Below are 22535 nucleotides of genomic sequence, written 5' to 3'. Positions count from 1 at the left end.
CTGGAATGAGACCTGTCCTGTTTAAAAAGCAAAAACAAAAAAAACCCCAACAAAACAAGGCTACTTTACATAAAAAATTGGTGAAAGTGAGACACAGAAACAACAGGTAGTTACACCTGAGAAGTAACTACTGACTGGCTTGGACTGTAGACTTGTATCAGAATGCAGACTGGAAAGCTGACAATGTCTATGAGTACATAGTGTCCAGTAGCCTAAGGTGATATAAACAATTCTTTAAGCAGTGATATAACTTGAGAGTAATGCTTTGTGCTAGAATGAGAATTGAAAATACTAAAAGTAAATAGTAATATTTAATCTAGAAAATTATCAGTAGGATTGCCAGTGTTGACTGGCAAGGATTTGATGGTGTTTTCTTTTACAGATAAGAATACTTTTCTTGAAGCAGAGCTGAAGTTACTGGAAGAGAAATTTAAAAAGCAAGAGAGCTCCCTTTTGCTGGAGAAGCTGAAAATAGCTTTAGCTGACATGGAAAAGCAACAGGATTCTACCCAAGACCTGCTCAAGGAAAAAGATAATCATATTAAAGAACAAAACTGTAAAATAAGTAAAATGGAGGAAGAATCAGAAGCTTTGCAGAGGCTCCTTGGATTCAAGCAGAGAGAATGTGAAAAATTGCAAAAAGAGGCTACTACTTTTTCTCAATGGAAAAATGAAAATGATCATCTTGTAAATAAACTTAAGTCTGAAAAGGAAGGTATGCTGAATCATATTAATGACTTGGAGAGTTCCCTTCAAAGTCAGAAAATCAAAAATCACGAGCATAGTGAGAAACTCAGAATGATGGAAACAGAAAATGACAGGAAAAGCAAAGAGATTGGAGAACTTAAAGACATGCTGGAATGTAAAAGTGCAGAATTAGGAGAACAAAAACAAGCTTTTGATGAACTTCAGCAGAAAGCAGAATGTTCTGATAAAAAGTACCGTAAGGAGATAGAAAATATGTCCTGTAAAATACTCCAGCTTACCAAACAAGTAGGTGAACTAGAAGCAAAGTTACAGTTAGCAGCAAGTGAAGGGCTGCAAAGGGAGCAACGTTATCATAACCTGCTTGGTGAATATGAAAAAATAAGTTGTCTTGTAAAAGCAAAAGGTACTTCAGAAATGACAGAAGATGGAGAAGTTAACTTACAAAGTGGTCAGGACAAAACTGGTTTAGACAATATGCAACTTGCAGCAAATAACTCCATTGCTGAGGATCACAGATGTGCAAGAGCTCTTCTAGAAGCACAACAAACTAGAGATCTGGCCATTTTACAAGATCAGCTTTCTTCTCTTGAGACTTCCTTAGTGGCTCAAAGGCAGCTCAATTCAAATCAGCAGCAGCAGTATGAAGGCTTACTGCAAATAAAGAGTGAAACAGAAGAAAGATTATTTAATGTAGAACAGATGCATGAAAGCTTCGTGACAGAAACTAACCAGCACATTAGTAACTTGCAAGCAGATATTTCAGCGCGTCAGAAATTAGTTGAAAAAACTTTAGCTGTTCTTGAGGAAAAGGACATGCAACTGCAAACTCTGAATGAAAGATTAGAAAACCAACAAACTGAGCTTCAGGATTTAAAGATCAAGAATAAATTGCTTGAGGATTCAGTAAGACAGCTGGAGCTCATGTCTAGAACATGGGATTCAGAGAAGACAGACATGTCTTCCATGATTTGCTCATATAGCAAAAAAATTGAGGAACTTACTGAAGAAAACGCAACCCTTAAGGATTTAAGCAGAGCTTTAGAGCAAGAGCAAATAACTTTACTGGAAGCAAATAAAAATATTTCCGATAGTTTAAGGGAAAAAGAAGAAATAATTTCTGAAATGTCTGGAAAACACGAAGAGGAAAGACAACGTATTGAATCAAGAACTGAAGCAATTGAATCAGAGCTTAAAGTTTTGCAAGCAAAGTATAAATCGGTGGAAGAAGAAAATGTGAAGGTGTTGAGCATTCTGAGAGAGCAGACAATTGAATTTGAGGAAAAGAAAGCAAAATTAGAACAAGAGAAACAGGTATTCAGTGAGAATAAAGACATCTTACGTAAACTAATAGCCTCAGAAGAAATTAAAAAGGATTTGGTTCAAGAACTTCAGCAACTGCAGTCAGAATTTTCCAATATCAACCATGTGCCTTCTGTGGAACCTGAGCGTTTAAGACAGGAAACATTAAATGTCGGGGCAACACAGAATACAATACAAGAGAAATGTGGTATCGTATTTCAAGGCAAGGAGCAATTGGGGAAGGAACTAGAAACAAAAAGTGAACCTCTAAAGTGTGACTTTAGTTGCGAACAGAGACTCCATTCAGAGCAGCTGAGGAAGTCCATGGAAGAAAAGGATGCCGAGCTGAATAAATACCAAGTTAAACTTGAGCTTCTTCAAATGGATTTTGAGGACAGAGAACTCTCCCTAGAGAACTACAGGTTAGAAGTGATGCAACTGGAGACTGCTTTAAAAGGCATGGAAGTAGAACTTGAGAAAGGTGTGAGAGAAAGAGAGAGGCTGCAGCAAGAACTACTGGCTGTTAAAGAATTGAAAACTTCATATTCTCCACTTACAGTATTAGATGAGAGTGGCCACTCACTGGAGTATAATTATGATAATGCTTCCCAGAATTGTGGCAAAAGAGGAATGGATGAAAGTTATTCATCTGTCTTGCTGGCATCCTCTTTGCAGGTAACAATAAACAATCTGAGCGAGCTCGAGAAAATGTGTGAGAGGTTGCAGAGTGAGAACATTCTATTAGCCTCTGCGTTTACAGACTCAACCACCAGTGGCATCAGAGGTATTAATAAAGTGGCAGAGGAGAAAGAGAACATAATGAATGCAGATAAAAATGTAAAGGCAGAGAAAGCTATTTTCCCTGATGAAATTATGGATCAAAGTGATAACAGCGATCTGAGAATGTATTTTGATAATAAGGAAGTGTCCTTGAAACTTAAAGAATGCAGTACTGGACCCAGTTCTGACTACGAAGATTTAAAATTGTCCAGCAAAGAAGTTAAAATACACTTTGCTGAAGTAAGAAAGAAGCTTTTGTCTTTCCAGAATGAGCATATAAAATTATATGAACAACATTGCAGTATGAGCGCAAAGATATCTGAGCTACAGTCTTGTATTGAAATACTGAAGGCAGAAAATTCTGCATTGTCAACAAGTCTGAGCAATTGTCACATGGATTCTTTGAGAGTGCCACTATCTTCTAGCCAAAATGACACACTGTCTAAATTAGATGAAACTAAGTCCACAGTTTCTTCCTCAGATCTTTTTGAAAGTCCCTGTTTTATAGAAGTAAGTGAAGTGGTTGATTCTTGTAACACTGGTACATGCAAATGGACAGAGGAAATGAATCAGCCGGACAGTTCTGCAGAAATAATTCCAGAAGGTGCAACAAAAGTTTTGACTGAAAATTGTCATAATGATCACAAATTGGACGCTGCTAGAGAGTCCAGGAGTATTACTCCCAGAAAATCTAACCTTGAGAGTAGAATTGAAGAACTTCAGATGCTGTGTCAGACATATGAGAAGGCCATCAAGGTACTCGAAGACCAATTTCACATTCAAGAGAATATGAAAAATGAGGAAATACAAGAGCTGAAAAAAGTTATACTTTGCGAAAGAAAAGAAATAGATCATCTCAAACAGCAAAATTTATCTGACAAGGAGGAATGGCAGCAGAAGCTGAATAAAGTGACTATGGAGATGGAGTGCAAACTGGCAGCAGAAAGAAAACAAACTGAGAATCTGTCTTTGGAGCTGGAAGCAGCAAGGCTTCAATTACAAGTCCTTGATTTAAGTTCTCATTCACTGCTGTGTACAGATATTGAAAATGTAAGTAATTGCTGCCATGCAGATCAGTTTTATGTAAAACCTCTGATTTATGGCAAGCCGAATTTAATTTTTGAAATTAAATGTGTTTAAAATTGTGTCCCACAGAAGCAGTACTGTTCTTTAGAGAAAGAAAAATAATCCATACCTTGAGTCCTGATTTATATATCACAGGCATCATGAGAAATAACAAATGATGACAAAACCAACAAGTTTAGTCTATTAAAGTTGTGTAATACTTTGTGCTATTTTCTTGGGTTTTCTTCAGGTCTGTGTCAGTGGGGATCCTGCTGTGTTTAGTGGGTGTGCACGCACTGTATGTATCTGTACGGTGCTTACAAGCTTAGATCTCTGATTTAACGCAGTCAGTTGAAGATGCACACACTTCCCATGTCCCTTCATGAGACAAGCAAACTAGGGCTTCTTCCACACCTCTAATTCCTCCTTCAGACCGTCAACAGCAGAACAGAATGAACTGGTAGCAAAACAGTTAATTTTCATTTCGGCCTGAATTCCTTCAAAATACCTAAGGGAACAAGAAATCTGGGAGACAGCTCTGTCGTTTTTGCAGTGCTGTAGATGGCATGCAACCAGTAAACTGGATTTTGCTGCTCCTTGTAAGGAGCAGCAGAATCAAAACTTCACTCAGAATGGAGGAAAATCAGTTTAATTCTTGCATATATTAGACTAATTCCCCTTAAAAATAAACTATAAAATAAAAATGAAATTAGAAAATAAATTATAAATTAGAAAAGAAAATTAAACAGATGCATTTTCCACTTTTGAGAATTCCAGTCGTGACCGTTAAGTCCTATGCAAGTGGCCTCCAGTGCCCAGTCAACATACACTCAGAAATTAAAATTTAACATGCTTTCACAGTCAGAGCATCTTGAAGCTCTCCATTTTGGCCAACTGTGCAACACTAAGCAACTGTTCCTTGCAGAGAAGAAAATTTTTCACTTGTCTGTGTTGCTTGCAATTCACACAGAGCATCCACATTGATACATAGACACTTGAAGAAATACTGTTCCTTACCATACATATCTGGAGCTTTTTTTTAAGATGAAGTACTCAATATGGATTATTCAGGTGCTGCCTTCAGACCCAGTTCTTTTTTGGAGTCGTCAAGTTTCGAAGTTACTCATTTTATTGTTTCAAATAAGAGCATCAGGTGGTGCCAAATGTAAACCCAGCTCTGACAGACTGTGGTAATTTGGAAAAGGGATTGTTTGAGGATTTGGGCTTGTGTCACTTCAAAATTCTCTGGTGTCTAATAGAAAGTGAGCAGTAAACCTTTCCTCCATTAGTAATACTAATAATTTTTCACTTTGTCCTGTAGACACCTTTTTTCCCAAAATATGGAGGCATGCAATATCTTCACACTTAGTCTTTCAGTAAATTTGGCTGAAGTTTCTCCCTCAGTATCTTTAAAATCTTTTGCCCAAAGATGCATGTGTGCATAAATAAGTGTAAATCCTTTCCATATGAAAGCAGATTCTGAAGTAGAGAGGAATGCTTATATATTTATTTTGTGTAAGAGGAGATTTACAAGTTTAAAAAAACTTTTTAAACTCACCTTGTTTTTTGTCTTATGTATATTCTTTTTCTTCTCCTTTTGTTAACGGATTGGTTCTTAACCCTTGCAGAACACTGAACAAGAAAACAATAGTCCTTATCAGTTGGGAGCGCCTGTTGAAAACTTGGTACTGAAAAGCAATAAACCTAAACTAACCCCCATTGAGAAAATGGCTGTAGGAGATACCTCTGTGTGTGAAAACGTAACTGAGACCGCTGAAGCAAGATTAATGGAAGATTATACTGAAAAGATTTCTGGAGAACACGAGTGTGGAAATATTTCAGGAGAAATAACCAGCCCTTCAGACCATGCCAGTGCATTGTCATTTTGCAACAGTAGCATGTTTTTGAGTGCAGGGGATTTCTATGAAAATCAAACAACCACTGAAACGCTTCAGGAGGCAAAACAACAAACTGCTGAAAATTTGAAGCTGACCTATGAGACAGAAGAAATTGCTGATTTACTATCGAAAGTCGAGCAATTAAACTCGGAGCTGAACTTTCAGAATGCACAATCAACTCTGAAGAGCTCAGCTTTTGCAGAACTGGAGGAAGCTACTGTACTCGTTAAGGAAGAAAACTGTGACATAAAGGAAGAATTGGAATCAGCCTCTGTCAATAAGCAGCAATTATCTCTTATAGTCTCATCAGAAAAAGAACCTAAGAATGTAAAGTCTGAGCTAGAGATGTATACGGTTAGATTGTCTAATGCCGCAGGCACATTGGGTGATGTGGAAATGACCAAAAGAGGTTGTCATGAACAACTTTTTGCAGCTGAAAATGAACAGAGGAGTCCAAAATCTGAGCAAGTTAATATTGAGAACCATGCCTTGTTCGTAGAGTGTGATATTGAAATGCTTCAGGCAAAATGTCAGCAATTAGAAAGGGAGAGGGAAGTTAACCTGAAAACTCTCTCTAGCTTTCAGGAGCACCTTGTCTCAGTCATGGCTGAGAGAAAACATATTGGCCATCAACTGAGTATTTTGTCTGAAAATAAAAAAGAACTGGAGCAGAAGTATCAGAAGCTACAAGACAAATTAAAAGAACTGGAGTCAACTAAGGTGAATTCTACTGAATTCATTAGAAGGTTAGAGGGTGAAGCGAGGACACAAACAAATCTGCTTGAGACTGCAAAATCTGAAGTAAATCAATTATCAAATGAAAAAGACCATCTTCTGCAGAAGCTGCAAAATTTGGAAGATGATGCCGTGTCTTTCACCTTAGAAAAAGGAAAACTCCAGAACGAAGCAGCAGATTTGAAGAAGGAGAAAGAGCTGATTGTAAGAGAGCTGGAAATGATGCAGAGTAAATTAAGTTCATCGGAAATGGAAAATTCAAAGCTTTCCAGATCTTTGGAAAGCTTGTTAATGGAAAAAGGTGAACTTGCTGCTAGACTCAGCTCAGCACAGAAAGAAGTAGACCAAATGCGATACGGAATTGAGAAGCTGAAAGTAAAAATCGAATCTGATGAGAAGAAAAAACACCACGTTGCTGAAAAGCTGAAAGAGAATGAACGGAAAGCTGACTCTCTTCTGGATAAAATAGAAAGGCTTGAAAGAGAATTGGAGATGTCAGAGAAAAATCTAGAAGATGCAATTATTCAGTCAGAGACTGCTAAAGCAGAGACAGAAACATTAATAATGGAGAGGGAAGAGATGACTGAAAAGTTGAAATGTTTTAACTTACAAATTGATGTCCTCACCTCACAAAAAGAGTGTTTGGCTAAAGATTTAAAAGAAAAGCAAGAAAGAATCCTTGAACTAGCGTCTTCGAATTTGACTACAGCAAAACTGTTAGAAGAAAAGACGCAAGAAAAGACGCAGATCAAGGATGAGTTTGAAAATACTGTGGTATTGTTGAAATCTGAGCTCAAAGATCTAAGTGAGAAATTAGAGCTCTCTTGCAAGGAGGAAGCAGATGCTAGAGCAAAAGAGCAAGTCTTGATCAGTCAGGTGGCTCATCTTGAGCAAGAAAAAACAATGCTATTACAGGAATGTCAGGAAATAAAAAATGAAAACATCAAATTGGATCAAACGAGGGAAGTACTTGTTCAAGAATTGATGGATTGTAAACAAAAACTCAATGAAAAGGTGCAGGGAAATGGTGTTCTTCAAAAGCAGGTGAAAGAAACAGAGGAGCTGTCTTTACAGCTGACACACATGCAACGTGAGCATGAATGTTGGCACCAGGAAAAAAAAAGGCTGCAGAATTTGATTGCTGAGTTGAAGCTGAAGGAGCAACGTTTTTCTGATAATGAAACCTTTCCGGATATCCTGAATGTTCTAAAAGTGTCTTACAAAGACCTTGAGAAGGAACTGGAATCTACACTTTGTGAAAAGAGCACTTTATGTAAAAAGGTAATACCATTTCCGTTAGGGCAGAGTTCCTTTTTTTAGAGAGTGAGGATAAAGTGTCCTCTGGCTTACCACTTCCTTAATAACTTATATCTTAAAATAACTTTAACCTCCAACTTTTACAGTAAGCATCCTATTTTTAAAATTAAGTTTTCAATGCATTGAAGTTAGAGAGCTGGAAAGCACAACATTGTTTGTATAAGATGAATGGGAAGGTTGCTTGAAAGTAGGCATAGAAGTTTAAGTAATTGAATAGTGCAGGATAGTTTCCTCCTTCCTGTAGAAGAAAAAGAGGAGAGACAAATTAGTATTGGGTGAATGAGGTTTTATATCAAGAATAAGTACTTGGGGAACTCAAAAGAAAGTGAAACAATTGGACACTTGCCATGGGAAAGCAGTATTAGCCTTGTTGTGACTCTTGCTTGGAGTTGGACCAGCTATGGGAATAAATAACCCATCTTAAAAACCGCTTGTTGCATATAAGGAAATTCTTTGGAGGTCATGACACATATAATAAAAATAATTATGGAAAATTTAATTTCAGGTAAATGAACTGACTGAAAGTAATATTGAGCTGCAAGTCAAGCTAAGTGACACTGAACAGAAGATTTCCAAATTACAGGAAGAATTTACCACAGAAAAGAACAAGCTTGCTGAAGAAATACAACTTCTTCAAGAACATTCAGAAAAGAACAAAGTTAGTTATTCCATGTGAAGTATTTCTGTGTTCAAGTACAGTAAATGTGTGGAGGTTGGTAAAGGGAGCTGTGCTGATGTACAGTATCAGACGTTCTTGCTTCCAAATTTCCAACAATTTCATGTTCTGTTCTGAGATAGAATGATGATTAGTTAGTAGTTTTTCCCACTTCCTTCCATCGAAACTATGTTTTCTTGGCATAAAGACCACAGGTGGATACCTAGAAAACCTTCAGTGCCAAAAAATTCTCTCTACTACAGGCATTCAATTGTTAGACTGAGGATGCTGGATAAAAAGTGTAATGTTTCTCAAGTTTGTTTTAAAACTAAACTACTTTCAGTGTTTCAGGAGCCTGAAACTACTTTCAGGACAAAGTCAAAGAAGAAACAGTTTTAGAGTGTTTATTTTTAATTTGTTCATATTTAAGTCTCAGAGGCTGTTTTACCATCTAGATGACTGTAGGTCTCATATTATGTGTTCAAACCAGCTTAAGTGGTCTTCTGACCTACTAATGTTATTTACAAAATTTTATAACCAGGGGCTTGTTTCTGTTGAAGTGTTGAGGATTTTGAAGGGGAGGGGGGAAGAGACTTCTGCAACTTTCAGAAATCCTGTATGGAAACAGGCCAGCTGTCCAAAAAGTACAGTTATAAAAGTGAGTCAAAATGAAAACGCCTAGAAAGTTTTGTTGTCAGTTGGACGGGGATCCTTGCTCATTGCAGGGGTGAGCTTGGACTAGACTAGATGACCTTTGAAGATCCCTTCCAACCCAAACTATTCTGTGATTCTGTCTTAAGAGAGGGTGAGGAAAGTGACCCTTAACCTCTCCAGTCACTCTTAGAAGGAACAGTGTTTCGAGAGGTCAAGCTTTGATTTTGGTAGTGCTGCTTGATTTAGCAGTGTTGGCAAACTTGCACTCAGCTTACCCCTCAGATCATTAGTTTCCTTTTTAGAAAACCCCCCTTTGCTTCCTATCCTGCCTTTTGTGTTCAGGTGTTCCATTCTTTAATTACAGTGTGTTTAGCCACTGTTAAATACTTTTTTCTTACCAAGTTGTTTTTAGAAATGCAAAGACATTTCAGATGTAAAGTCAAATAGCTTAATAGGTAACTGTTTCTCCATTAAGAAAATTCTAAATACCAAAGAATGTGCTATTACTGTTTACAGATTCAGCTGCATCTAACTATGTCAGAAAAAAATGAACTGACTAAGACTTTGGAGATGGTCCAGAAAGACCTACAAGAAAAAGAAAGTGAAATGAAAAGAGAAATATCAGAATACAAAGACAGACTACTTCAAGCAGAGAAAGAGCATGAGGATGCTCTGACAGAAGCAAACCGAAAGGTAAATCAAAAAATGGGAGGAACGGTGCTGTGAGTTTTTAATTAAGTTCTATATATTTTACTAAATTTTTCTGATCCTATTGCAAAAGAAATTGTCTTTGCTAACAATATTTCTGAACTCCATCTATACTTACCTTGGAACTCAGTAAGTGTTACACTAACTTTTTTCCATCTAGCAAGCAGTGAAAGGTGGATTTACCTCAGAACTTAGTAAGTGTTAACCGTGTGTATAATTTATCTAGGACTATACATTTGAAAAAGGGAAAGCAACAGTATGTTTTAGTCCAGGAAATAGTTGTTTTGGTACGAATGGGGAAGAAAGATGAACCACTTTGGGATATAAGGGCAAATTTGTTGGAAATGCATTTGTCAGCCATCACTGTATACAAAGAGCCATCATTTTTTCTGCAGAAGTATCTGTCTATTAATATGTCCTTGAAGCCAGTAGGACACAGGTAAACAATTTACTATAATTATTTCTTAATAATTTTCATTCTTGTGAATATAAAGTAAATTTAAGAGCAAGCTATACTAAAATATAAGGGCTTTCTAATGGCAAACTTCTTAAATGCAAGATTCTGGTATTCAAAATGTAAAACTGAAAGAGCAAATTATCTCAAGTATAAAGTCCTCAAAACATACCATGCAAATTTGCTGTGGAATTCCTGTGGGCTGTGATGTGTTCTTTACACATAAAGTACATCTTTAAAATACAACTAAACGTCCTTTTTAGTATCATAGTAATTAGGCACATTTTCTTTCTTTAGAATGAAGTAGAAATTGAGGCCTGTCAAGATAAGATGAATTCGCTGGAGCACTTTATCAGCTCACAAAAATTGGAAATTGAGCATCTGAAGTCAACTAAAGAACAACTGAATAATTCCCTTAAAGAAGCTAATCAAACCTTAGGAGAACTCCTAAAAACTAAGGTAAGAAAAAAAAAAAAATGTAAGCATTGCCAATTACATGAGACCCAAGGCACTATGTAGTAAAATAAACGTAGGATTGGGAACCGGTGCTCCAGAGCTTTGGGCTTTGGCTTGACTTTGATACGGCCTTTGTCTCACTAATGAGAACGTAGAGCACGGAGCAAACGTTGTTACTATTGATCTACATTGGAAAAATTCTGTTAGGTCTGCCACGACTGAGATCACCTAGAATTGGTTTATGTGATGCTAAACACAGCCGTCTATTGTCTACACTGAACATTGCGACTGCATAATAACGTGGTTAGAATACACTCAAAGAGACTTTGCAGTGCCTCTATTTTCTGTTTGTGAGTTACTTTGATGATAAAAGATACTACATTCTGTCTTAAGCGTTAGTCTTAGTACATGGCTCTTAATTCTTGAGAGTTTATCAATTCCATTTTATATAGAATTCTCATTACAATTATTAACTACTGTAATTCTCTAAATGACAGAACTGTTCTAAGTGATGATAGAATACGAGCCCCACATTCTGTGAAAAGCTGGTAGCTGGGAACAGTTCTAGATGTGCTTGGGTCACTTTCTAGTAGCACAGGCGAAGCTTAACTGTCCATGTAACTGAATTCCTGTATTAATTTCCCCTGTATTTTTCTTGTCTACTTTTTTTTTGGTCCTGCTTTTGTCTGTGATTGAGTGCTGGCTCCAACTCTGTACTCTCACTTTGGGAATGAGTATCTCTCTAAGTGCACCCTTGAACAAACATAGTTCAATTTACTTGCAAGTAAACACTGAATTGCAATACGTTCATCTTGTTCAACAGTTCTTTATTCCATAGGGCCCTCCACTGTTGTGTTAATTTGTTTAATACCAGTGGTCCAATGATGTAGTACTATAAGGTATGTGCCAGCGACAGAAAAGCGTACTTATGGTAGTGTAAATGTAGCATATAAAGCTTCCAGCTGTGCTCAGTGTATGGTATTTGCACACAGGTTGGTACCAGGCTGGATGAGCAGGGAGCAAGCCCAGGAGAGTGCAAGTGGGGGGAAAGGAATGATCTGCTTCTGCTTAAAATAGTATTTTTGAGCTGGAATTCAGAGTGCAAAGCAGGCCTGGATTATCTTGCCTCTGTGGTAATAGATGCATTTGGGATGAAAAGAAGAATAAAGGAGACGCAGACTAGGAGATAGCACTTTAAAATTCAGTGTGTTGGTTTGAAATTTGTTACCTGGAAAGCAGCACTTTCTTATGCCAGGTCAATTAAGTGCTAACAGGTGGAAAAAGGACTACTGTCTCAGAATTCATACAGCTTTCTCCATAGGTAGGATGCTGGTCTGGACATCAGTAATCTGAACATTCATAATCTGTTGGTATATCTGAAGAGAATAAGTCTCCCTTATTGCTATTTGAATTATTGTTTTTCTGCTGAGTTAATCACCTGTATGTACCCACCTAGTAAGAGGACTTTCATGTTTCCTGCAGTAAAGGAGCTGCTATAATCAGGGTGTACAGAAACAAGCAAACGAGTATACATTACAACCATGCTGTACAGCTAATATTGCCTAACAGTTGAGCTTCCATTTGACATGGTAACATTTAAATGGAAGAATTATGTTTCTGGTGTAATAACTACATTTCTTATTTTGTAGGCTGATAATATTAACATTATAGTTCAACTGAAGAAGGAAAATGAATTTGCCCATAATAAAGTGCAGCTGTGGATGAAATCCTGCAAGCAGATGGAACAGGAAAAGGAAATGTTGCAGAAACAACTAGTTGAACGTGATGAACTATTAAAGAAGAAAAATCTAACTATGTCAAAGTATAAGAAAGAAGGTAAATGAATCTAGATTCAATCTTAGCAGTGCATTAGTTAGTAAAGCTTTCTTTTTCCCTAAAATGCCTGCGCTATGAAAATATATTCTAAATAATACATTTTTGTGGCTAAAATTGACTTAAGCTAGAAGGGGAGTGTTTATCTTAATAACTGAAGTTAGCGTACAAGTTCTTTTATTGTTTTCCAGCAAGCTTTCCCAGCTCAACTCATGAGATACACTGTATTGTAAATGATACTTAAAGTTAGGGGTAAAAACTTGAGTGTTCAGAAGTTACAAAATGACAGGGAAAATGTCTGCCCATGCACTGGTCAAGGATTTTTTCAAATTTTGCATGTTTGTTCTCTATTTAGCAAATACATTATTAGGTCTAACGTATTACTGATTACTGTCACTTGGTTTTTTTTATAGTTGCACTGTAATAGAACATGTATAATTAATTAAAAGATGTGTGACCATTGCATTATAAATTCTTAGATATGCATTTTTTTTGGTCAGTTATATGAATAATGATATTTTGCTTTGAAAGGTGCTGATGAGAATACCATTACAGAAGAAATTAAGTTAAAACTGGAAGAATTACAGGAATCTGCAGAAGTAAAAACCAGAGAAGCAAATGAGAACTTGGAGAAATACTGCTCTCTAATTGTTAAATATTATAAACTAGAGGAAGCAAATGAGATGCTAAAAACACAAGTCAGTTTGTTGAGTGCTCAGCTGAAACAGCTAACAAGTGATGCTGTCGGCACTCCTTTGCTGAATTTGGATAACTCATTAACAGTGAGCAATCGGTCTGTCGAAGAGATGAGGTCAGATGAAGATACTACTAAGCTTTCAACTAAAAGGCAGAGATATGAAGACAACAGGGAAGATAATGGAGAACCAAGATCCCCTGTGCCAGAGACTTCATCAAAAAAAAAAAGGAAGGATGATATCTGTAAAAATCTTTTGTGTCAGGACAACACAGACAGTGAGCCAGATGGGCTTCCAGAAGTAGTGAAAAAAGGTATTTATAGTGTTTTATAAAGTCAAGCATTCTCTGAGCATAGCAGGTGTTTGGTTTGGTTTTGTGTTTTTTTTTTTCTTTTGTTTTGCTGAATTAGTTTTACTCTGGGTGAGTAGGTGACTATGCAAACATTTTTGGTGACAGTGATGAAAGGTGAAAGTAGTCAATGGGAGATGTGCCAGTTAGTGCCAAGTCAGTGTTTGTGGAGCTGTGGTGTTAGACCAGCATACTACATTTATGTTGGTTTAATAACTACCATTCTGCTAAGAGGTAAATGGTCCTGGCAGTTACAACTTTATAGTTCCTCATGACACATGTGTTAGAGGCTAAACATGATACGTAACAGCAACGAAGTTTCGTTGACAGAAGACTTGCTGTCATCATTTAAAAGCATTATTTGAACCATTCACTGAAACTTACAGGAGAATAGATGTGGAGTGAATCTAATCTTAAAGGCCACAAGACCAGAGCACTAAAATACTGTGCTGTGATGGAGTCATGTTTGCTCTATCCATAGCCCCACGGTTCCTTCCGTATGACTCCTTATGAGGTCAAAAGGGCAGTTGATAGCCATGTGGCATCTGACTGACAAGTGGGGGCCTCTGCAGGGGGCCTCTGAGGAAGGAGGTCAGGGCTGCCCGTGCCCAACATGGTTGGCTTCAGCTGGCTCCAAAGGATGAAGCCATGTACCAAAATGGAAGCAGTCAGAGGTTTTTGTTGCGTCTCTGAAAACATGAGTAAGAAAGGGCAGTAAACGCTGAGATGAAGGAAAAGCAATGCTGGGACAGGAGTAGTGCTGGAGCAAAGTGTTATACTGAGCAGGGCATGGGGCTGAGGGGAGGAGGTGGTGGCCTAAGCAGGGGCAGGAGCTGGGGGATGGCCCAAGCAGGTCTGAGAGGAGACTGAGGAGGAGGTATGACCCCACAGAGACTACAGCCAGTGGGTTTCTCCATGCTTGAGCAATTGAGTTTAAAACAAGAAGCAGGATCTGACCACAATCACCTCACTGAACATGTGGTGTGCGGTGAGGTGATTGGAGACCAGAAACTGGGGAGGTGTCTGGAGAGAAGCCGAGGTGTCTTCCCCAATTATTTGCTTATTTGTGTGCTTTTATTTCTTTCAGTACCAGAATCAGTAATTAAAAGTGTGTTAATTGGCAATACATTAAATCGATTAAAATTCCCTGAGTCGAAACTGTCTTGCCTGGAGCAGTAATATACTACCATCTTCATGAGAGTTCAGGTTCATTCTACTATGAATGCAATGAAATGAGGTAGCCTGATATTCCTGATAAGGATTCACCCTAGGAGAAAGTAACTGAGAAGATTGCACACATCAGAGCTTGAAAAACACATTGTACGTTCAACTACCTATTAATTACCCCTTTATAATAAATGCAATTGCAGTCATGAAAAGACAAGCCATAGAGATACTGAATCACCTCAACATCAGTGATCACTCCCAGAAATCAGGATTTCGATGTCTACACGTTATTTGCATTTCATTTTCTTACCAGCATTATTATTTTTCTGGAAACACAGCTGTTCTGAGGAGATATATGGCAGTTAATGTTTGACTTCTAGGCTAAGCAGAGAGATAATAGACAATCTATAACACTATGGTTCTACACAGAGAAAAATATGAAAAATCAAGAATATCATGTCACGGTGTTGTGTTCTGACTGAATTCTAGTAAAACCAGTACATGTTTTCAGACTGAAATTATTCTCCAGATAATAATGTACCTGTAAAGAAAAAGACCAAACACACGTTTGAAAAAGTTGGCTATAGAATTACCACTGTAATTGCTGTTGTACCTTATATACAGTTTCCAGGGCTTGGATATGAATTTTGGAATACATAAGATCTCTTCAGCCATCTTTTTGATTCATTTTCTTCAATAGAACATATTATTTATTTTAATCAGCTGTTTTTATTCCCATTGTGAAAAAAGAGATGATCCATTTGAGAAAGTGTAACTTATTTAGCTGTTTTTAATAGAAGCATTTTATTTTTCAGGGTTTGCTGATATTCCTACCGGAAAGGTTAGTCCTTACATTTTACGTAGAACAACCCTAAATCTAAGAACCAGTCCCCGTGTGACTTCCCCAAGTGAGAAATTGCCTTTGCCTACACAAGATGTACGAAAATGTGGACCAGATAATCTTAGTGAGCGCTCCTGTTCGACAGCTGGTGGCAGCAAATCACAAAAGGTAACTAAAAACACTTATCTAGATATGAAAGCCATGGGGAAAACTAATACATTCACTAAATGTATTCATCTTGCCAAGTAAGTTTGAGGACTTATCATCATTCTTTACATTTCTCAGCAATGCAGTGAAGATAAGACCATAAATACTGAGTCACTAAAACATGACAGAGGTCTTGACCACGCTAGAAATCTGCAAATTGTTCCTGTGATATAATTTGTGATCTCATAGGGGAAACCCATTGAGAAATGTAAATTACATACAGGTATATTTTCAGTTTCTTATAATGCATATTAAAGAGCAGATATTGTTTATACTGTGGTTTTTTAGGTTTCAGAAAAAGAAACAGCAAAAGATTTAACCTCTGGGAGACTGAGTTGAGGCTTCAAGTTTTCTGCTAGCAACTTTTCTACATATATTTGAGAGGCTGTTAAGCGTAAATAGGGAACATTTAGATGGTAAAGAAACTAGACTTTAATGGTAGTGTTTACCAGATTTTAAGGTTATCAAAACAAATAAATACTACAGAGTTAGGTTTGGTAAAGAAACTAGACTTTAATGGTTGTGTTTACCAGATTTTAAGGTTATCAAAACAAATAAATACTACAGAGTTAGGTTTTGAAAGCTGATTTTTATTGAAAAAGGGTTAGTAACTGAAGTTTACATTAACTTTGCGAGCGTTTTCAGTAATATGACACTGCTGAATGCTTAACAGTACATCAGAATAAGATATTCTTCCTAAACTGATGCAAATACTTTGCAGATTATAGAAAAGTGTTTCAGCTTTAGGGCAGAAATAAACCTTTTGCTGTCTGAAATCTCCTCCAAAGTTTTTAACCATGGTATCTCAACCCGAGCAGTAAGAGGATAGTTGTTATATGTTGATACTCCTTTACACGAGGGCTACATAGAAATATGCCAGGAGATAAAAATTCTTCCCGTTTCCCAGGTTACACAAAAGCATTCTCTTGGCAATCAGTGGAGTCTGCCGCACAGCCAAAAGTGAAGCCAAAAAGCAAGAGTACAACTTCTGTTTTGTTTTTTTTAAATGCAGTTATTTTCTGTTAGCCTATAAAGTATGTCGGCAAGATACCAAAAGTAAGTAAAGGCAAGAGCCACATAGTTCAGTGGATGTATAGGTTTTGAGGCCAGAAAACACCATTGGGAAGACGAGTTACATCAGAGCCATAATTTGTTTTGAGCCTATAGGAATAGGAAATCTGTATTTTGAAGGGAGAGTGAATCAGCTGAATTCGTGTGTGTTGCTTCAAAGGTTAATTGCCCTGCTTGCCAAAATTTTCTGCTTCTTGCAGACATCGCCTGGAGGTCTGTGTTTTATTACTGTTTCATTAAGTGATGCCAATAAATTTTATTTACACTCATATATGTATGTTTTCCTGTAACTTTAGAAACAAATGGAGGGTATTGTTTGTTTAAAAAACAAAACAAAAAAACAAACAAAAAACCCCACCTCAGTAGTGCAAAAAAAGAGGGAAGACTTGGCAGCAGAAAGTTGCGTAGTAATCACGTGCTGACATGGTGGAAGCTTGTTGTAGGCTCTCGCTGACCATAGTCAAGGTTACAGCAAATAACAAGTGATCAGTAATATATTTTTTTAATTTAGCTGGGGAGGGATTTCCCAAACAGTCCGCCTCTTTGCCTCAGGCTATATTGTCTAGGTCTAAGACAGGCTACTTGTTACCTTCAACTATATAGGAAAAATTAAGACTTCGGGGTTGTTTTTTCCCCCAAGTGTAAATATGCAGAAGTCATCAGTTCCAGGAATTTGTGCCTTTCTGTCTTGGATGTTGCTGGATATATGTGTGTGTTTTATTTCAAGATGACGTACATCTGGGAATTTCTGGGGGAATTGCTCATAATATTGTTTCATTGTTTATTGAAACCATCAAAAAGTGTTGTTTCATGCTTTATATTAATACAGTAAATGTTGTGTCTTATTTTAAAAGTGAAATAAGCCTTGTTTCCTTCTTTTTGACAGGTACTTATACGCACTTCATTTCAGACACCCAGTTTCAAACTGTTGCAAATTTCTCAGGGTATTTAAAATGCGACCTGTCATTTTCATACACAAATTCATTAACTTTCCTATGTGAATTTAATGTAGAATTTAAATTGAGAGCTTTGACTGCACATCAGTTAAAATGTGAAAGCAGTGGTTTCTGTCCAGATGTCAGCAAAAAAAGTGACAACTATGTTTTATGTTTGCAGAATATGTACAGGAAAAACGAAATACAGATCTCAGTACACAATACCTGGTACCTTAGTAAACAGATTAAGAGTACTGTCTGTTCCTGGTTTAGCTCTTTTTCTGCTCTATCAAATATCTAGCCAGCTGCATAGCAGATGTTCTATCTTATACCACACCAAAGCGATTGATATCAAGTCTCACTGTATTGTATATTCAAAGTGATAAATGTCCTCAAAATATTATTTCTCTTTTTCATATGTATACATTTTTTGCAAATTCCCAATATTTAGACTTTCGCAGTGAATCTTTTGACCTACTGCAGAAAGCTAATATGTTTTTTCGTTACCAGTAAAACAGGATGTTTTTGTTTGTGTTACAGGTAAATGATGAACAGCAGTCCCAAGCAGTAACAGCTTTTCCACCAATGAAATCTACGTCAAGGTCACCGCTTTGCCCCTATAAGCAATCCCCCAAAACTGACTCTGATATTACTACGGAAAGTCGTATGATGCACAAAGCCAAAAACTATCTAAATGAACAAGGACTACCTGAGCAAGAAGAGCAAAAAGAAAATTGTAAGGTGCAGTAAATCTGTGTGGACTTAATCACAACTCAGAATAGCTCACGATCAAAAACCAGTTTGTGAAATAAATATCAGAACTATATATACAGAACTATATTATCCAGTGATTAACAATATATGGGTTCTGCTGGTCTTGTTCTTGAATATTTACTAATACCAATAGTCACTCAAACTTGTGGAATGATAGTGAAGGAACAGATATAACTGATCTTCTGTAGAATTTTCTGTAAATAATTCTTCATAAATCTTAAAAAATTAAACCATGGAAAAAGTGGACTACATGTTGCCATGTAGTTCATTGTTGCTATTTTTCCTGTGTACCGGAGGTTGATTTACAAATGGAAACTAAACTCACCTAAGTATCTCTGAAAATATTAGGTTCCAGGAAAAATGAGGCAAACGCTATTGGATGATTCAAAATGAAGCAGTGACTTAATTTGGAAGTGCAAAACCAGATATAAGATGCATCCAAGGCACAGGTCCAGTGCACTGTGTCTTGGCATCCCTTCTTCCAGATGGAATAACAACGGGGGAAGAGACCTGGTCCAAACAAAGCCAGAGAGGACTGTCTGTTTTCCCCGAAACTAAGCATCTGTCAATCCATCTCTTTGCACTGCCCTGTATGCACTGGCTTTCACCATAGCTGAAGGTCTTAAAATGTTACTGTTCACCTCTGCATAATGGCCCTTGGCCGGCCAGTAACCCTCAGCAAGCTGGGGGTGGGCACTGCCTACCTGGCCAGAAAGGGCACCATAACAACAAACTGTGCTTGCTCTACCAATAATGGCTGTCTGCTGATTCTCTCTAGGTCACCCTTCACCCTGACAATGCTTGGCCTCAGACGTGTCACTTTATAAGAAAATCCTTGCAGACTTGCACGTGATGTAATGAGAGTGGATGTGTTGGAGAAAATGGTCAGGTGTCAAGAAACATCTGCATAGAATGCCCTGAGTTAGCTCCTTTTTATTCAAGAAAAATCCTATTTAAGATCCCTAAAGAAGGTAACTCACCTGGAAATAGCATTTAAGATTTTGGTATCATCACTATAAGAAAACAACCTCATCTAGTTCATCACAGTGCCCTTGGATTTAGGATGACTCGTTACAAATAAGCTCACCACAACAAGCTTGTACTCGTGGATTTCAAAGGTCTAGTTAGGCTTGCTCAGTAGCGCAGAGCAATTTTGTGCAAGAGAAAAGGGAGGCATCAGCTAAATCAGTCATTTTCGAACTGAAGAGAAATTACTTTCTAATAATTTCATATTCCTTATGCTTGCCTACCCAGGGCAGGTATTAGGAAAATCAAGCTCCTGTATGTGAGCAGTAGTGCCCTAAGATTCCAAGTTGCACAGCAGAGAGGCATTTTCAAGTCATTCTTCTATCAGAAAGGTGTTCTTTCTCCTTTCAACAAAAGTGTGTTATAATGTTTTCTACTCCTTGAAAAAGATTCCTGAATTTAAAATAAAAGACAATACTTTTGTTCCAAGTTGAACTTTCAAAGTATAACAAGTGCTTCTCTAATGATGCAAAGATAAGATTCTGCTTGAAGTTGAGTTAGTTTTACACTCGGAGTGTTTCTCTCTATTTACATATACACACACGCCATTATTCTGCCTTGCTTACATAATTGGCTGTTAGAACACAGTTTATGAGAACAAATAATCTAGTCATCAGTCTAGCTGACAGACCTTTAAAGAAATTCAGCATTTGTCTGAAATAAGTCTTAACAGAATAACACAAACCAAAACATTCCATGTAGTTCAAACGAACAAAAATGTTATATACAAGCTATCCTTCAATAACTAGATATACCTATGGTTGCGGTCAGAGCAGTAGATCTGGTAGCTTTTTCTTAAACATCTCTAGTTGTTTGTTAACTGGAGTATTAGGTAATTAAAACAATCCTTGTGGCACTCTGCCTAGAGGCATCTTCCAGGGAGATTGAAAGAGGCCCATCTTAGAGGATGCATTTTGATTGCCTCATCTTCTGTCAGTATACCAACAGAGCTGCTGATAACAGTGAAATTCTTTCAGATAAGGTTTTGTATCTTCAAATTATTTGGGATCATGTGTGGAATTGTAGCACTTTAAAAAAAATAAAATAACTCTTTTGAGGTAGAAGTGTGGCTGTTAAAACACATTGATAGCGGGCAATAGAAAAAAACCAAAACAAAACTGGTGCGTTTTATTTATCCCAAACATTGTTTTCCTATTTTAATCAGATGCCTTGAAAAGTGTCCCGCTTGGAGAAGAGTGTGGAAAAAACATCTATCTTTAGAAAGCTGTCTAATCTTAACCAGACAAATTTAAACAACTATGTTATAATGAAACAAGTAAATATCAATAAAAGAAAGGATTGAGGCTTTAGTTATTACATATTTTCCAGCTTGGCCTTTTTTGTGTTCTAGACCACTTTAGATTTCACTAAGTGTGAAATGTTTGCATTTTGAAAGATTATGATGCCTGTTATTTTTCAGTAGCTAGTATGTATTGTAGTAGTAGCTAAGTTTAGTTCTTTGGCATATGAGCTAATATAGTTGAAGATTTTCAAAAGATCTTAAGGTACTTGGATTAATACCTAAATCACTTGAAAATGGGACTTCATATCCTAAATCCTTTTGCAAACTGATGAAACTTCAGGTCACAATTCATGCAGGGCTTTGAAAGCTGTATCGAAAACTTAATTTCAACCTATCTGTAAATCAAGCGTGCAGTAGGAAAAAATCAAAATGCCTCATCAGAATTTCTAGTAAGAGGATTGCATAGGATATGTTTTGTCAGTATCAGCTATCTGTAAGGAATGAAAGGACATTTGCATCTGGCTTTCTATTCTGATTGTGAAAGTCCCTGTAAAAATGCCATCTTTGGTGCTCTGATGTTGTTCTTAACATGTTAACCTGATTATTGCCATAGTGATACTGTGTTACGTCACAGGAAGATGCATTAGCTGGATCTCTTCTTCATTTTCCTGTTTGCCCAAGCTTTACGTTGTAATTGGTGTAAAATCTAGTTTGCTGTCCTAACTAATTTTGCATGTTCTCTGAAATGCCCAACGCGGTAGGTTAAAAGCATGTCGCAGGAACGCTGGTGTCCTTTTGCCGTGTGCCGTTACAGCTGATGGAAGGGTCTGGTTGGCTTGTGATGTTCAGCTCTTTCTTCAAGCTTTGAACTATTTTTCTCCTTTTTACCTAGTAACGAAAGGAAAACATAAAAGGAAATTTGTTTGTCTGCCTCTCTTCCAGGATGATTATTACGGGCCGATGTTTGAACTGATCCATCTTAACGTGAGGAGGGACTTCTTTACTTTGAGGGTGGCAGAGCACTGGAACAGGCTGCCCAGAGAGGTTGTGGAGTCTCCCACTCTGGAGACATTCAAAACCTGCCGGGACGCCATCCTGTGCAACCTGCTGTAGGTGACCCTGCTCAGGCAGGGGGGTTGGACTAGATGATCTCCAGAGGTCCCTTCCAACCCTAACCATTCTGTGATCTCTCATATGGCAGAATCTAAAACGCTCCCAGGTCAGATACTGCCCTGCCTGCTTGTATCCCACTCAGCTGCAGAGATTTTCAGGAGTTCCCCGAGCGCAGGAACAGCACAGCAGTGGCAGGCCTGAGACAGCCCTGTGCTTCCCATGACACAGCCACAGTCTAATCGACTACCATTTGGATAGAGTTTGTACAATTTTTTTTAAAATTAACCCTTAGTAGGAGAAATGCCATTTATTGAACATGAGCGTGTGCTACTTTCTCAAGCATCTGCTTTCAGAAGGTGCCCTGCATTGCATCGGTTCCACTCTTGGGTACAGTGCTGCCATCGCCAATGTCTGTTGGCTCGCAGCAGGCTCAAGCGGAAGAGTCTGCCAGTCCAGTAATGACTGGCGGGAGGGAAGGATGGACCTGAAGGAAGAAACACATTCTCGCCGTCCAGCTTACTAATTTTGTTGATGTGCCCTACAATTGATGCA

At 37.6% G+C, this 22535-nt stretch overlaps 1 protein-coding gene across 1 annotated transcript in view; it reads left to right on the top strand.

Annotated features, from left to right (window-relative positions):
- The window catches only part of CENPF (centromere protein F, 350/400kDa), a 39636-nt gene extending 21059 nt beyond the window's left edge, over positions 1-18577 (top strand). The window contains exons 11-19 of the mRNA XM_009894325.1: positions 383-3837; positions 5481-7766; positions 8308-8460; positions 9628-9804; positions 10571-10732; positions 12379-12544; positions 13097-13570; positions 15589-15782; positions 18368-18577. Of these exons, the coding sequence (XP_009892627.1) occupies positions 383-3837; positions 5481-7766; positions 8308-8460; positions 9628-9804; positions 10571-10732; positions 12379-12544; positions 13097-13570; positions 15589-15782; positions 18368-18577 (7277 nt within the window). The remainder of the gene's footprint in view (positions 1-382; positions 3838-5480; positions 7767-8307; positions 8461-9627; positions 9805-10570; positions 10733-12378; positions 12545-13096; positions 13571-15588; positions 15783-18367) is intronic.
- The last annotated feature ends 3958 nt before the right edge of the window (positions 18578-22535 follow it).

Source organism: Charadrius vociferus, unplaced genomic scaffold, assembly GCF_000708025.1.
Source record: "Charadrius vociferus isolate BGI_N301 unplaced genomic scaffold, ASM70802v2 scaffold261, whole genome shotgun sequence".
Classification (NCBI taxonomy): domain Eukaryota; kingdom Metazoa; phylum Chordata; class Aves; order Charadriiformes; family Charadriidae; genus Charadrius; species Charadrius vociferus.
Note: the sequence above shows the minus strand (reverse complement) of the source record. Positions and strands in the feature narration are given on the sequence as shown.